At 35.2% G+C, this 17012-nt stretch overlaps 2 protein-coding genes across 2 annotated transcripts; one reads left to right on the forward strand and one right to left on the reverse strand.

The window, feature by feature from the left end:
• The first annotated feature begins 1807 nt into the window (after nucleotides 1-1807).
• LOC107026390 (von Willebrand factor A domain-containing protein DDB_G0286969-like) lies at nucleotides 1808-11625 on the forward strand. Its single transcript, XM_015227344.2, has 13 exons — nucleotides 1808-2383; nucleotides 3661-3813; nucleotides 3891-4103; nucleotides 4188-4277; nucleotides 4468-4584; nucleotides 5374-5643; nucleotides 6365-6521; nucleotides 6908-6985; nucleotides 7235-7335; nucleotides 7595-7765; nucleotides 10523-10597; nucleotides 10722-10835; nucleotides 11071-11625. Exons 1-13 carry the CDS (start codon nucleotides 1994-1996, stop codon nucleotides 11404-11406), a joined length of 2265 nt encoding a protein of 754 aa, XP_015082830.1. The 5' UTR covers nucleotides 1808-1993; the 3' UTR covers nucleotides 11407-11625.
• A 957-nt stretch (nucleotides 11626-12582) lies between these two features.
• Nucleotides 12583-17012, reverse strand: LOC107025581 (protein LAZ1 homolog 2). Its single transcript, XM_015226356.2, has 8 exons — nucleotides 16829-17012; nucleotides 16687-16743; nucleotides 16304-16412; nucleotides 15862-16040; nucleotides 15694-15782; nucleotides 14140-14389; nucleotides 13192-13419; nucleotides 12583-12985 (listed from the first exon to the last, which is right to left on the reverse strand). Exons 1-8 carry the CDS (start codon nucleotides 16982-16984, stop codon nucleotides 12725-12727), a joined length of 1329 nt encoding a protein of 442 aa, XP_015081842.1. The 5' UTR covers nucleotides 16985-17012; the 3' UTR covers nucleotides 12583-12724.

A 17012-nucleotide genomic window follows, 5' to 3' on the forward strand; every position in this document is an offset into this window, starting at 1 on the left:
ATTTCACTTAGATACCTTAACTTGACAATTTTCATTTTAGACACCTCATGAAATGTCTCGGGGTGTCATTTTGACATTTTTTGTTTACATGGCATGATGAGTGTATTCACACCTTGAGAGGTGCGTGAAATGGTTCTTTGGTTAACTTTTAATTTTTTTTTCTTCTTCTTTCCCATTTTCAACCACCATTTACCCAAGTTAAATTTCATCTATTGTGAATGCAATTTTCAGCTAAATGACGAAAAAATATTTTAGAATTAAGAAAAAATCCATTCATGAAATGCTTCCATTCACTATCGAGCTAATAAAAAACACGAAGAAAGTAAGATGTGATTATGCTTTTTGGTAAAAGAAATGGTGCACAACGTGCTGCAGGAAGGGAAATAACGTTTTCTTAAAAATTCTTTTCCTATGAATTCGTGTACAACAACCTTAACCACACAAGCTTGGGCTAGGCCTACCTCCATTCATAGAGGAGTCGTATGAGACTGAAGCTCCACGTATGGTTTTGAAGCTGAGCCCTTCCAGTAATGGGTCCTAGGGACCGATATGATGATTGATTTAGGTAGGACGACCGACCTACTACAAGAACCTATAGGGATTAGTGCGCGAGAGCGCGATTCACAAATGGACGCATGAGACTCACCCTTAACTTTGGAATAGAGAAGGGAAACATAGCATGTCACAAGAGCGAGACGAGGATAATTGGAACTGTATTGCAAGAGAACGCCTCGCGAGCCAGGCTTTTAGAGATGAGATTTTTTTGGCGAAGCCAAGCAACTAGTCAGACCTGCAAGCACCGACTAGTATACATCGACAATTTTCAATCATACATTAATGTTCTTAGTCTGACTTTGTGGTCAGTTGTCCTCATTCTCCTCTATAAATCGCCTTATTGAGTCAGGGTTGATGCTTGCAAAAATGTCAAGCCGACGAGGTCAGGTACCAGTAATTACAATAGTAAAGGGGGACTGAATACTAGTTGTGCTGGTGAAATGACCCAACTGGACCTCGTCCACCCAAATCGTTTTGTGCTTCTAGAGAACCCTAAACAAGAAGAGACAAAGATGCCAGATCTGGACACTGCTGAACCGGACTGCAAAATGGGTGGGTGTATTTAGAGAAGAATGTCGAAGTGGGGGGAGGGGTTATAAGTATTTGGAGAAGACAAGCGCGGGTGTTGGGGTATTTGAAAATTATTATGGGTTTTTCTTTACTACTGTAATTTTTTTAAAAAATTATTGCGTTAAAATATCCGTGTCATTAATTTATTGGCTAGTTTTTATTTTTACTCAATATTAGTTATTCAAAAACTGTTTTTTACATAAATGACAAATGTCATCTTTAATTCGTCACTTTACACGTCATTCGCGAGTGTAACACACATGATTATATATTTTTGCAGATATTAAAAAAAGTATTAAAATGACACAACAAAATCTTACCATTAAGGTATCTAAAATGAATATTGCTAAGTTAAGATATCTAAGTGAAATATCGTATCAAGTTTAAGGAGTCACAATGAATTAGACCTTTTATTAAATGAAGTGTGTGTTAATAATACAAAAAATATCTAAAAAGCGATAAAACCAACGCCCAACGGTAACCTGTGGGCCAAAGAGTTAATTCCCTACAAATGAACACCAGCCTGGACCCCTAGTGCCATGCAACGGGCCGGCATTTATTCCAAAATAAGAAAAATAAAAATAAAAACAAAAACAAAAAATTGTACTTATTCCGTTAAGCCACGTAAATGGCCCCTCCTTTTCATCAACGTATAAAACAAACTGTAAGCCAATACTTGTACTTGAAAAAAAAATAAAAAATCATACGTTACTTAACGTGCTTCGTTTTCTTCAATACACTAAAAGACATCCCTGCCCTCATCGACGGCATCACCGTCGGAAAATTATTATTCCGATCTACTTTAACCCGCGACTCAGCGACTCTCTAATTCCATAATTCTCAACTTCTCTTTTTGCCGGAATTTAAAATGGCGGAGGAATTTGTGAAATCAGTTGAAGATGGTGTGCATCTAGCAAAAAGAATTTATTTCGGAAAGGATAGAGCGGTAGCGCCGCCTAAGCCAATGACGGCGATGGCGAAAGCCTCACTGTCTTACCTGCCGGAATCTCCTATGTTGTATGCTGTGATTGGTGATCCTGCTATCGTTGATAACCCGGATATTCCGAGCTACCAGCCTCACGTGCACGGGAGGTGTGATCCTCCTGCTTTGATTCCTCTTCAGATGAACGGAATTTCACTTGAAGCTGATTGTTATTTGGATACGGCGTTCATCACTGTTACAGGATCATGGCGTGTGCATTGTGTCATGGGTAGCCGTAGCTGTGACTGTCGTATAGCTGTACCCATGGGTGAACAGGTAATCCAACTGTTTTTTCCTTCTGAGTTACCCTTAGAGTTTCTCTTTATGAACAGGTAAAATACTTTATTGAAGTTAATAAAGTATAGATCGCATAACCACCAATCAAAAAAAAAGAAAAAGAAAGTAGAGATCGCATAAAGCTGTTAGTCTTAGAAAAAAGAAAAAGCTTCTCTCTCTATTAGGTTATATATATGAACAGTAATTTTTACACTGTTGGTTTAGTTTAATCTTTAATTTAAGAATTAAAGGTTTCCTCCTCTGTTTTAGAGTTATTGCTTTAAGAAGTTACTTGTAAGCTTCAGATTATCTTACTTGATGGATGTAGAAAGAAGTTATAAACTGTTAGTGCGCACGATCTTTTATCTCTTGGAAAATGTTTAATCCTGGAATAATTGTCTTGATGATTAATGTAACGATAGTAGGAATCTTTTGACTGCTTACGAATATCTTTCAGGTTTTCTCTCTTAGTAGGACAAAGATTACCGATTGCAGAAGCTGGTACTAGTATGCTCCAGTCTTTGTGAATAATATATTTCCTTATAAAACAATGAGATTTCTAATTTTACCCTCTAAAGATGCTGATAACACAGTTCCCTTTTTTTTTCTTTCCAAATAAACTTAAGAAAACGTTTGGATATTTGCGAAGTTTGTGTTATAATTTCCTCCCTAGTTAGAGGCAATGTAGCATGTCTAGTTGATACGTTCCCCATTCTGGTTCTCTGTATTCATAGTTCCCCATTCTGGTTCTCTGTATTAATAGTTACAATGATGGCGTTCCTTTTTGATGTGAGAAGAAATGAACATACTTCAGAGTGTTTGATGCTTGTATGACATGAAGCAAAGAGGCGACTTAAACTAGTTGGAATAAGTGTGAGATTCTCTTCTAGTATTCGAGATCTCTAGTTTGACTTAAAAGCCAGGTTATTTGTATTGGAATGAAACGGACATGAGTAGAGCAGAATTGACTTAGAGGATTCATATAGCTGACCCAACTACTTTGGGAAAGGGGAGTTGTTGATGATTGATTGGTGCTTTATGATATGGGAGTTGACCGCATGACAAAGATGTCATCAAGTGTGTCTCATTAAACATGTTGTCAGAACGACATCGATCTCAACTGTGTCTCATTAACTTTTGTTTTTTATTCGTTATCAGAAAGTATGTATTTTCTGCTTATGTTTGATTCTGAATCCTCATCACCTCATTTTTTTGTTTCACAAAAGTGAAACATTGCTGATTGTTTGTTCTCAAGTGATGAATTATTTGGCTAACAGGGTTCAATTCTAGGTGTCGAGGTTGAGTTACCCAGGAAATCTTACAGCACTAAAATAGTTACCTTGGATGATGAAAGCGAAACAGAAAAGGTAGCCAAAATTGAAGATGGATGCTTTCTGAAGCCCCACATTTTTACCCTTTCAATACCACAGGTAAATTTATCAGTGTCCTATATATCCCACTCTCTTCCTCATTATTGTTCATTTTAATGATGTAGTTACCTCTTTAGGTGGATGGTGGAACCAACATCTCTGTCACGATTAGATGGTCTCAGAAGTTATTATATTGCAATGGCCAGCTAACCTTGGACGTACCCTTTAGTTTCCCCGACTTCGTCACTCCAGCTGGAAAAAAAATATCTAAAAAAGAAAAGATACAGCTTAATGTTAACTCTGGTCCTGGAATAGAAGTTATATGCAAGAGCACTAGTCACCCTCTTAAGGTGTGTCCTGTTATATATTCCACTGATTTATAGTTTTTTGGTTGATGAATTATTGTGATATCAGTTTATTTGTTTTGTGGTTAGGAGCGACAACGTCAGGCTGGAAAGTTGGGCTTCTTCTATGAATCTGATGTTTTAAATTGGTCAAGGGCTAATTTTGTTTTTTCTTATGCGGTACGTCTTACATGAATTTGTGTTGTTCATATAATATAAAGCTTAGTTCTTACTTAGGTCAAACTACTAGTCACTACGGTAACTATGTTGCTACTTTTTGGCTCCAGCATATTTTAGTGACATTTTCTATAAATCTGTTCACAATGTGAGCTGTGAGAAACTCTTTCATCAATCACCACTCGGTTTTCAGGTTTCCTCAAGTCATACTTGTGGAAATGTACTTTTGCAATCACCCCCACCACTTGACAGCGACCAGAGAGAGATGTTTTGCTTCTCTCTTTTTCCGGGAGACCAGCAGTGTAGGAAGGTTGGTACTCTTTATCTTTTTCTTACGTTACCTTTGCATTTAAAATTTGTTCTCCAAAAGTTTTTTTTAATGACTATCTTTAAGGAGACCGATGGAAAGTTGTTAGTTATTCTTCTACATTCAGCGTCTCTCGAGTCCTATCATGTTCCATCCTCATGTCAATTGCTAGTTTCTCTTCTAGGTCAAAAGATGTAATTGACTTGCTAAATGATAGGTTGATGGTGAGGTTCAGCTAAAAAAGTATTTTGCAGTTATGGGTACATGATCATGCATATTCATGCCTCTAATGCACCTGGTTTTTATAGAAGAATTACTTGAATTGCATTCACTTTCCAATGGTGAAAAAATAAGATACCACAGCAATAACATTTCTTATTTCCATATTTATCTGAGTTTATGAAACATCTGTGAAGGAATGAACAACCAATAACATGTAGACATGATCATGCATATTCATGCCCAACTCACCTGACTTTCGTAGAAGATTACTTTACTAGCATTTACTTTTCAAAGGTGGGAGAAAAAAGATACAGCAGGAATACCATGTAGTATGTCCATATTTATTTGAGTTTTTATATTATCTGTGAAGGAGTGATCAATCAATAACATGTAACAGGAAGTAGGTAATCTGGTACTTGCAGAAGATTTTTGCTTGTTTTTACATTATATGTTTTCCAAGTCCTTCTTATTGCTTAATAAGGGCTTATATATATATATATGAAGTGGCAATGCTCTTCTTGTACTTACTAAGGAAAAACTTTCGTAATTGTCACTTGAAATTTATGACAGGTCTTCAAAAAGGAAGTGATATTTGTTGTTGATATAAGTGGGAGCATGAAGGGAAAACCAATTGAGGATACCAAACAAGCGCTTTTTACAGCCTTGTCAAAGCTTAATTCTCAAGATCTGTTCAATATAATAGCTTTCAACAACGAAAAATATCTATTTTCATCATCACTCGAGTTGGCAACCAAGAAGGCTATTGAAAACGCAACTCAGTGGATTGGAACGAATTTTATTGCTGGTGGTGGCACAAATATTTTGAATCCATTGACTCAGGTCACATACCCCTTTTTTTAGATAACTGTCTCATGTTATATTATTTTTTTTCATCTATTTAGTTAGTTGCAAGCTTTATTTTTTGTATGTTAATCGTCTCATCTATTGATTCGATGATCTATATCTGAGATAGTATCAAGCTTCTATTTTTTATGAAAAACATGAAGAATGAAAAGAAAATATATCAGGGTCTACTCGGTATTTGAATAATTGCTTCCATAAGGTTATAATGAACAGAACCACCAGGTGACATTCTATTCAATCCTATGATCGATAAAAACGTTTTGGTTGTCAGCTAATATTTCTTGTCTGATTGAGTTGTAACCTATGATCGACAAGACAGTTTGGTCCACCATTTTTAGATTTTCACGGTCAATCATCCCCTCTCAATGTGTGAGATGCTACTTAGTGACACTGGTTTCATCCCAAAAATATCTTTAGGACACTTGAGGGCCTAGTTGTTAGTTGAATATCATTTGTTGAGCATTTGGAAAGGAGTAACTAATATCCTTTTTTCTTTTCCACAAGTATATAAATGAAAAAAAAACATGTGGTCAATCTCTTAAAAGAAGTATTAACAACAACATACATTCATCCTCGCCGCAGACTATTTTATTCCTAGAATGTTGAGTTCATGATATTGAAGTCCTACTGAATTCATAGATTTTTATCCTACCTGTATTTTCTGTCAAATCTAAGACAACACTTTTACCTTTATCAGGCCATGGAGATGTTTTCCTATACCCAGCAACACATTCCAATGATTTTCCTGGTTACTGATGGAGCTGTTGAAGATGAAAGACACATCTGTGATGTTCTGAAGAGTCATCTGATGCAAAAACAAATGATATGCCCGCGGCTTTACGCATTTGGCATAGGTATGTATCTGGAAGAAGCATCGCCTCCCTCCAAAGCTCCCCCTCTCACCCCCACCCGTAAGGAAAGTATTTTGGTAGAGGAGATGCATTAATCTCCGATTTTAACCTGACTAATATTTGCTCAAAAATCTTGCTAATCTACGTAATGATGTTTTTCATTTCATCACATTCTGTATGCGTCCAAGTTCGGTAAGAACTTGGTTTAGTAGGTTGTGTGAATGTTTTGAGAATGTGTCCCATTAGACACCTAAATTATGATGGTCTTAGATTTTGGGAGATCACATCATCTTATTTTTTACCTAGATTCTAGGGATCTGAATCAAATCATTTGTCGTTTGCAGTAGATTTGTGCTTTTAATAACCTATTCTACCATGACTAATTTCAGGATTGTTCTGCAACCATTACTTTCTCCGCATGCTTGCAATGATGAGTCGTGGCCACTATAATGCTGCTTATGATGTTGGTAAGTTCAGTGATTCTGCAACTCATACAACAAGATTGAAAGATGTCATTATAGTTATTATTTTTCGTTTCAAGGATTGAAATACTAATTTGATTTGCTTCAAGATAAATTACTTTTTGATCTGGACATACTCAACTTGATATAATGTTACATATAATGTTACATAGGTTTACTGCATTTTCTCGTGACTAACTGTAAGCAGTTGTTGATTGTAGTTGCCTTCTCATTATGTTTGGTGGTCTTGTACAGATTCCATTGAAGTTCGCGTTGAACAACTGTTCTCCAGGGCATCATCTGTCATTCTTGCGAATATTGCCTTTGAGAATCTTGATGGTCTTGAAGAATTTGAGGTAGGCATGTGAGGATATTTGTTTTTTTATTGGTAGCTCTTTGATGGATCACAATTATGATAGTGCTGCTAACATTTAAATAATAACAAATCTAATCAGTCCTACCTCATTTTTGAAGAATTGGCTATTCTCTACATATAGTATGGATACCACTTTATTATGATCTGCACGCTTTATCCATTATATGTTGTCGAAGTTTCGTGTTGTTTCCTACATGAATTCATGCTTCCTAAGGAAACTACCCTTAAATTTTCAATAGGTCTTTCCCACTCCAGTTCCAGACCTTTCATCCAAAGGTCCATTAGTGTTGTCAGGCAGATACCGAGGAGTATTCCCTGACACGCTTAAAGCTAAAGGAGTCCTTGCAGACTTGAGTAACTTCTCCCTGGATCTGAAAGCTATACAGACAAAGGACATACCTCTTGATAAGGTAACATAACTGTCTTAGGCTGTACTTTTATTAAGATTATGACTTGTGAATCAGACTATTTTTTTTTAACATCTAAAAATGCATAATTTATTTAGTTGTAGTACATTGCAATTCAAATTTTTAGAAAAGAGTTAAATATTATATCAAGAAAATGTTAACTTGAACGATAAAATTATTATTTAAGTGATAAATTAGAATATTTAAAGATATAAATGAATATATGTTAGATATAATTATTGAACAATCTAAATTATTCAAAATAGATTTATAGATAAAAAAGTTGTTGTGATGAACATTGCGATTTAACATACATTAATCTATTAATTGAACTTATCCAACAAACTAAAATATAATTGTTATATAGGTCTGATTTAGACTCTATAACGTATTTGAGTAAGTAAAACAATCATCTAATTTTGACATTCCATCATGGAAAAAGATTTGATTAACCAACTATACCTTTCTCAGAAATAAAAATAAAATTCTGTTAACGAAAAATATTGTATCACAAGCATTTGAGCTTCTTTGCATTAGTTTGAGTGCAAGTTGGTCCCGCATATCGCTCATTATCTGAGAATCATCTTCTATTGTCCAGCTAGTTCCATTTGTTTCATCCAATGTTTTTTCTTGTTGTCCTTTTCATCAAATATTACTAGAGGTGTATCAAATTGATGAAACAAGTTATCATTGATATGTTCCTTCCTAATAAAATTATTAACTATAAGAAATGCTATAACAACACCCTTTTGAATATTAATAGGATATGGAACAATCTTGTCCAATAGAGGAACAATCTTGTCCAATAGAGGAAATCTTGCTTTCAGTATTCCATAAGAACGTTCAATAACATTTCTTAGTTGTGCATGAGCACGCCTATGACACTAGTTTCTTAACCAATATCTAATATTACGATACAGTGCTAGAAATCCTCGAGTATTTAGAATATGCTGAGCCATCACATAGATAGTATTTATCTGACATTAAAATATGAAAATCATGTTTTGTGATAAACATTTTATTCTTCTAAAGATGATATATTATGAATAGAAAACTGTAATTATCCTTATTCCCTTCTACCAAATCCCATTTGCATGTCATCTGAATATCATCTACATATTAATCTGCTTTTCTTTGAAAGACAAATTCAATTTTTTTAAATAAAATTTACTTCAATAGTAAATGTCCATAGTCCAATATATATAATCAACAATAAACCGAACAAACATTTGAAAACAACAGAGTTCATATCCTATTTAGAGCTTGTTTAGATGGGCTTATAGCTTATGACTTGTCGTAAGTTATGATTTTTAAATTATGAATTGCCTTAATTTTTATTAGTTTGACTTAAAAACAAGTGCACTACAAAATTTCTTAATAAATATTTTAGCTTAATAGCTACTAAACTAAGCCAATCAAATCAGGCTCTTAGAATAGATACTCATAGATCCGCCAATTGTTTCGTCCTTTGCAACTGCTTTTGGCAAACCTAAATAGAAATAGGTTATATGAATATAGTATACAGTTCTTTCTTTGAATAAAATACAGTTAGCTCTAACTTGAGACTATTAGTAGATCATAAACTAGACCAATTTTTGACGATGATAATTGATACCAATCATAAGATTTTACTGTTTGCTAAGTGTCGTTCATTTTATCAAAGAGGGAGGGGGTCAAGTCAAACCTAGGATCTGTGGTTTCATGTATACTGTGTTTCTAGCTAATAGTAATAATGTGTGCATGACAAATATATGTAAAGTTTCTTTCATGTGACGATCAAACTAAAAAGGATTTATGGTCAATTATTGGTTGCTTGACCACTTATGATCATCGTCGGTTGGAAGGCAAACCAGTTCAATATTTTTTCAATTTCCACGTTCATTACTTATTGGGAACTTAAATGTGTTACACATACCAATTAGGACAACAACTTCATTCATGAAACAAATAGTAACCTAACACAAATTAATAAACAATGTACTTCTAGAAAGTTTTTAAATCTTACCTATTCAAAAGGATTATTCAGTAGCCGATTGATACATGGAAAAAGAAAGGAAAAGGAGGCGGTGATACTTGAGAAAGAGAGGAAGAGTAGGCACTGATTTTATGAAGCAAACACTTCCAAAATTTTATTGTAAATACATTAGTGTGTTTAAAGAGTCTTAATGGTGTTAAGATTCTTTCACAGAACTGAACAAAGAGTTGCTTTCAGACCTATTAGGAGATCTTTTTTCTAAAAAAAACAAATGCACCTAATGGGCTGAAGTTCAAACCATTCAGATTCAAACCTTTATTAAGTGCAAACAAATGACCCTAAATCTAAAGCGAATCATATTTCCTCCCGAGAAGAGCAAGTACAATGAAAGAATCATCTAATGTAACTTTAGTAGCTGTACTGGCCTTTATATACTTGGTGGGCATTCATGGACTTTTGTCCGTTTGGTGAAGTCTGTGGAAGACTTGGGGAAGGTAATCATGGTCTTAGTGTTAGTATTCAACTCTAAGATTTTAGAGCTTCAGCTACTACAACCATGTCTTGTGTTGAGTTCTTTGCTTGACTATACATATACATCAATGCCTTCTTGCCTTTAGAAGTTTTAACAGTTCAACTGTATATTTCCTTAATTTGGCTTATGGAATTTTTTTCTGACTTTTCTGCTGCCTGCTGAATTAATTACTCTTATCCGTCGTTAGTAAAAGTGAAAATACTAGATTTAAGAGGATAAATTTATTCAATTGCTTTCTATGTTCAATGTGCAGGTGTTAGCAAGGCAACAGATTGAACTACTTACTGCTCAGGCCTGGTTGACTGAAAATAAGGACCTTGAACAGAAGGTTGCTACCACCTCCTATATTACATTGGAACGCCTGGATGGATTGTTACAATCTGCTAATTTTTGTCCATGTATTCTTGACTTGATTGTTAGTTTAGAGTTTTTTACCATCTCTCTACTTGCAGATAGCACAAACAAGTATACAGAACGGCGTTATTTCTGAGTATACACGCATGATATTGATAGAGACTGATAAAGGCAAAGTAATCACTGAATCAACCACCAACACCAAGCGAAAGGTATGGAGCGTTCTGATTAAAAAGAATTTAGCTTTTATACTACATCTAGCAGTTATGAGTAGCCAATTGTAAACTATTATCTAATTTTATCTGGTACATTTGAAGTTTCTCTTTACTGGTATCGACTTGAGTCATGCCATATGCAGTAAAACGATGAAGTTACCGCAATAGGCATAAATAGTCTAGCGATTGTCACCCATTGTAGTTTTTCTTTAACGAAAGCATAATGAAGCAGGTTTCCACTGCTCCTACGAAGATTGAAGAGCCTAAATTACAGAAGAAGACATTGCTACAGAATCTCGGGGCTGGTTTTGGTAACTACAGTGCTACAAATGAAAATATTTCTCCTGGAACCACCGAGACAAAACCTGAAACAGCAGAGATTCTAGCGAAGGCAGCATCCAATTGTTGTGGAAAGACATGTGAAATATGCTGTTGTATGTGCTGTATACGGACATGTTCGAAAATGAACGATCAATGTGCAATCGTGCTGACACAGTTCCTGGGTTCCTTGGCATGCTTAGGTTGCTTCGCTTGCTGTGAATTATGCTGTTCCGTAAATGATGGATGAGAAAGTTATTGCATCATAGCTTCCTTGCAATCTTGTTGTATACAGTTTCATACATAGTACAAGGTTTACATTTTGTGTATCATGGTTTCTTGTGAATAGTATGTATTTATATACATACAAGTTTTACCAATTGCTTTACTGTAATGATGTAGAAATATAACATTTGCATGTTTGATAATTAGAGAAGAATAATGTTAAATTAGACATGATTATTTGCCGGACAAATCATGTGGGTGCAAATTAAGTTAATGAATTAGATTTGATCGTGTTTCCTTTCTTTTTCGGCGACAAACTATGAAGCATGAATATCTCAAATAGTCGTGAGTTCTTTTAGAAAGTCGCTTAAATTTTTTTTTTTTTTTTTTTTTTATAAAAAGAAGTCACTCATTTTTTTTAATAGCTTCAAAGCCACTCAATTATGGATATCTTACTAATACCTACAAAGTCAAACAATCTATTTGATTAATTTTTTCACAACATTGAATTTTTATTTAAAACCAAAATTATAAGAATTGAGTTAGATATTTATGTTTTAAATAAGTATTTAAGATACATATATTTTTTTTGAAATATTTTAATTAATAATTACTGAAATATAACTAAATATTATAGTCATCCCCAAGGTGCAACTCTATAATTATCTCCTCCCAAATAAGGTGAATTTATTTTACTTTTGAATTATTTTAGAGACAATTTCAATCTGTTTTGAATTATTGTATTAATCAAGATATTGCGTTTTACAGTAGAATAATATCCTTGAGATTTTGACTATGTTTCAGTAAGCAATTTGAAATTTGAAACCATGTTATTTTTGTGAAACATGATCATTAGAAGACTAGTCAGGTTAATCTTTCTCCCTTTTAGATAACCTTTAGATGAAATTCGCTGCTACCAAAGATAACGGCTCGTACAACGAAGTGCAAATAAAAGTGATAGCATTTTTCTTGAGAATAAAGTTGAAGAAACATCTTTACAACATGATATTCAAAGAATCCATACGACGATGTAAAAGGCGATAGGTGCTGCCTGCCTCTACACAAGTAAAAACTATTACACAAAAATCATGTTAACATATCAAATGGATTTTCCATTGGTTTTATGTAAATTTTGGGCGATGGTGACTTTTAAGAAACAAATGAATCCCAAAGTATAAAACAAAGAAAAGTAACTTGAAGAGATAAATTGCTATAATGAATGTGCACTCTACAAAAGGGATGTGTCTTACCAATAACAGATAGGAAAAAAAGACTCTTATCTACAAGTCCTGCTAAGTAAGAACATGATGATTTAAATACCTGAATTGACAATCTTTTGTCTATCAACTTGTTCTATCTCGCGATATAGACACCTGACTTGATAATTTATGTTCATGTTCCTCAATCTTAATCTCCGTCTCTCGTTTATATCTGTTGTCGCCTGATGAATTCTCTTCTTGTTCCTCAATCATAATTTCTGTCTCTTGTTTTTCTTCCTCCTCGTCATCGACTGATGTTTGGTGGAAAGTTTCTTGGATCTTTGTCATACCCTTCTCTACCGGCCCCATCGCTTGGTTTATGGTCAAAACTACATCCTTCACAACCTGTTTCATTGGTTTTAGTATATCTTGCAATTAGATATGATACTTCAAGAACAAATGAGCAAGTGCTTTAGACAAGAGGGGTTGCTCAAATGGTAAGCACCCTCGACCTCCAACCTTAAAAGTAGTGAGTTCGAGTCACCAAGAAAGCAAAGAGGTGGGGGAGGGGGAGGGGGTGGGGTGAAAAAGCAAAACAGGAAAGGCCTTACTTTTTGACCTCCTTCAACAACAATGTCCTGAACACTTTCTCTAACACTTGTCCCTGGAACCTCAACCTGAGTTTCTATCTTTTCAACAACGGCTGGTTTCTCTCCATCTTCTATATTTAGAGTTGTTTCAGCTTTTTGGGCAGTAAACTCTTCATATACAGATGTTGGCACATAGTGATACGGTTTCGAGGAGAAGACAAAAACATGAGCAATAGCGGCAATAGCCATCTGCAAAAATGAGAGTTGAACATCTCAGGGCCGATACGTAATAGTACTTGTTAAATAGGAAGTTTTTACTGAACTAATAAAGTGGAGAACTAGACACCATGTGATTGATATCACCTAAGTCTCGATATCAGTATGACACCATATTTCCGAGAAGTGTTTATGAATAACATTTGTCCAATAAAATCTTCCACTCTGCCTAATTCCACTTCCTTAGATTGTGCTTCATGAAAATTTTAGCATAGCATCAGTTTCCAAATTGCATTTTCAGTCTTACTTTGAGCATATCATATTTTTATAACAATTTCCTTGTATTAAACGCGATCCACTATGCGGATGATTGTGCCAGTTCAATCAACCTACTAAGGTACACAATCAGAAGAAAGAAAATCGAAAAGCATGATTTTTCAAGATGGGAAACACTTCAAAGCTTGTGTGTGAAAAAATGATATTGCTAATATCCAAGAGAAAAGACCTCAGGTTCAGTGGCCCTTCACATCTAAAGAACTCTTAAACCATATGACCGGGGCCAAGTTTATTTGTTCACTGTTTTTCGACCATCAGATAATCAATATTTCTTCGCCTAATTTACTAAACAATGTGTTCCGACATGTTCGAATTTCATTCAGTACACGAATATGATTTGATGCAACACATATCATAGCTTTCACTGACTATAGAACATGAGCATTTCCATGGAATTAAAAAGCAAAGAATACCTACCTCTATGCAGATCAGAAAATCTTGCAATCCAGTCTGGAACTTTCGTTCCTTTGGGAGCACCCTTAAAGAACACAACAAGGCGATTCCAACCCCTTGCCACCATGTTGCAAAAACAATGGCCTTGAAGCTAATGAATTTTGCTAGCGGTTTTATCGACTGGAGTTTATGGTGAGTCACATTATAAAATTGGACAAGACAATATAATGCCCACATCTGGCTGAAGTTTAGTACCACAGTGATATAGGGATATCTGCAAGGAGCAATAAGCAGATAAGAGTGATATATCAGTGTCCTATACAACAACAACAACATAACCAGTGTAGTCACACATGTGACATCTGGGAAGCATAGGATGTATGCAGACCTTATCCTACCTTTGTGGGGTAGGGAGGTTATTTACGATAGATCCTGGGATCAAAAGTGAAGTTATCGAAGTAGGGTTACAAGACAATATAACAGCAATATAACAAGATCTAAGACAAATAAAGCAACAGACAGTAAGACATTGTAAAATGAGAATCTACACGACTACTAAATACTACTACTACTACAAGGAGTGAGGAGATGAGGCTAGCCCCTTAGCTTGCCTCTCCCACAGTCCACACAGTACGACAACACTTGGCCACCTACGAACCTACTACCTAATCTTCGACCTCCAAACCTTCCAATCTAGAGTCGTGTTCTTAATAAGCATGTATCAACGTCCAATAACAGAAAAAAATTGAGCTACCAGGCAAAAATTGCTGCAACACTGATATATTGTAAGCTACCAATTGGTAATAAAAGGTCTGCAGTTGAAGATGTCACAATCGCAATCTCTCAGAGTGAGAGCTCCGTGACTGGTTCAAGGGAAGGTCAACCAAATGATTGATAGGCCATTCCCTCCCTATCCGTCTCTTGATCCCTCATTCCACTAATCCGTTGTTACTGATTCATTCAAGGCATAGACTCTCCATTTTGATTGGTAGTTTACAATCGTGACCTCTTCAGTTGTAAACTACACTGAGCTTCGAATTATCCACAGTCATATCATTCTCTATCTTATACAATGCATTTTTCACTACCTACTATCATTTCACTTTCTTTAAAATGCTGAAAACAGGCTAGCTCCTGGTGCTGCAAATCAAGGTTCTGGTTCCAGGAGAATGAGGAGTGTCATATAGGAACTCCGCAAGATACGTCTCAAAACTAAAATGAACGATTATGACCATTAAACAACATGAAAAAGGAAAGAAGAATGCTTTGATGACCAATTGTTCATCATATCCTTATTATCTGAAAAAAAGAAAGAAAAATGCACATTAAACCCCTTATCATTAACTTTGATATTAACGAGTGAAATACAGAATTATACATGAGTTAGCTAATCAACTATTGACAGTCGAGAGATTTCATTTTAAAGAAGGACCCTTCGGAATTTAGAGAAATGTAGCTGTGATGACACTAATGGTGTTCAAATTACACAGCTATATGTGGTGCTTAATGTGTGTAATTGTTTCTAATACTTCACCATTTTATACGATACGGAAAATTCAGATAGAGAAAATGGTATACCCATAGTGCCAGTTAAACTTTCCATCACCATATACCCCAAAAATCTCCAAAATGAGAGCTAGGAATGCACTGACTGTCTTCAAAATCATCTGCAGAACACAATGTCATTAGTATGAAGATACCGAGTACAGCAACGTAACTATGGAACTTTCTTCCCCTTTGACATACATATTGTACAAGACCAAATCTTTCTATAGTGAACAAGTTCTTCCCCACGACATATGGGTGGAAAATGAAGTTATACAATGTCCTTTTTTGTGTCACGGGTTTCTCCTCCCCTAGCAATGACTGGCTGATTTGTTTCCTCGATTCATCTTCAAGCAGTTCAACAACCTGTCGCTCACCCCCTGCCACAAATCCATATCATGCAAGTTATAGTCTGGTAAATTTTTTCAAGGACTGCATGTAGTAGACCCCACAACATGCTAAGTTAGAGAAACTCCTCTTCCGTCGAAGGTACCAAGGGAAAGGTTGACTATTGCCATGGTTAAAATATCAAGACATTTCAGGTATTTTGATTAACTGTTATCTGGTTATACAAGACTGGTAGGAAGTTCTTGAGATATCTTTCGTATTTTGCAATACCATTGGAAATAGAGATCATGCTTACCAAGGCAAGCGATCAAGTAACTTCCAAAAGAATAGAGTGCAAATGCTTCATAACAGTTCCTCAATATGTCGCAGGCAAGGGAAAGATTTGGGTTCCACAAGGATACAATCTGTAAAAGATAAGAACCAATTCAGTTAACTCACGAGAATTTGAAGTTACTTATTTAGAAACTTTGCATCAACTTTAAAGATTAATTTACGCTGTTGCTTTAGTCATTCAGTTTAAACATGTATATTGCATTTAAAGATAGTATATCTCGTATAATAGTGAAAGGTGCAGCAAGACGTCATGATATTATATCCTATTAGAACCTTATTTCCTTGATACATATCTCAATTAACAATTCAGAAATCAGACTGCATTTCACTGGTTTATATACTTACTGATTCAGTTGCATAGACAGGAACCATGAATATGACCCCCACGATCCATTTTTGTTCCTGATAAGCAAACACAAATTTAGATCCTACATTCTAAGAAATAAGAATAAAGAGTACTCCATGAATACCTAAATTGAGTACTCACCGCCGGATTAGTATAGTATCTGAGATGCTGAAAAATCAAGAGAAGCGAGAGGATCAATGCTACCAATACAAAGCATCCCCCAATTACTAGAGCAGGCTCGTGGAGATCTCTATATTTGTTCACATGAGAGAGATGTAAAATGATTCCATGCCACATGATCTCTATTGCAGTTCTCTCTAATACT

This window comes from Solanum pennellii, chromosome 7 (assembly GCF_001406875.1).
Source record: "Solanum pennellii chromosome 7, SPENNV200".
Taxonomy (NCBI): domain Eukaryota; kingdom Viridiplantae; phylum Streptophyta; class Magnoliopsida; order Solanales; family Solanaceae; genus Solanum; species Solanum pennellii.

Coding starts and splice junctions, on each gene's coding strand:
- LOC107026390 (XM_015227344.2), top strand. CDS start 1,994: ATGGCGGAGGAATTTGTGAAATCAGTTGAAGATGGTGTGCATCTAGCA. Junction 4,585..5,373: donor GAGACCAGCAGTGTAGGAAG/GTTGGTACTCTT, acceptor AATTTATGACAG/GTCTTCAAAAAGGAAGTGAT. Junction 10,836..11,070: donor CCACCAACACCAAGCGAAAG/GTATGGAGCGTT, acceptor ATAATGAAGCAG/GTTTCCACTGCTCCTACGAA.
- LOC107025581 (XM_015226356.2), bottom strand. CDS start 16,984: ATGTGGCATGGAATCATTTTACATCTCTCTCATGTGAACAAATATAGA. Junction 16,413..16,686: donor CTGTCTATGCAACTGAATCA/GTAAGTATATAA, acceptor TATCTTTTACAG/ATTGTATCCTTGTGGAACCC. Junction 13,420..14,139: donor ATTTTCTGATCTGCATAGAG/GTAGGTATTCTT, acceptor TCATTTTTGCAG/ATGGCTATTGCCGCTATTGC.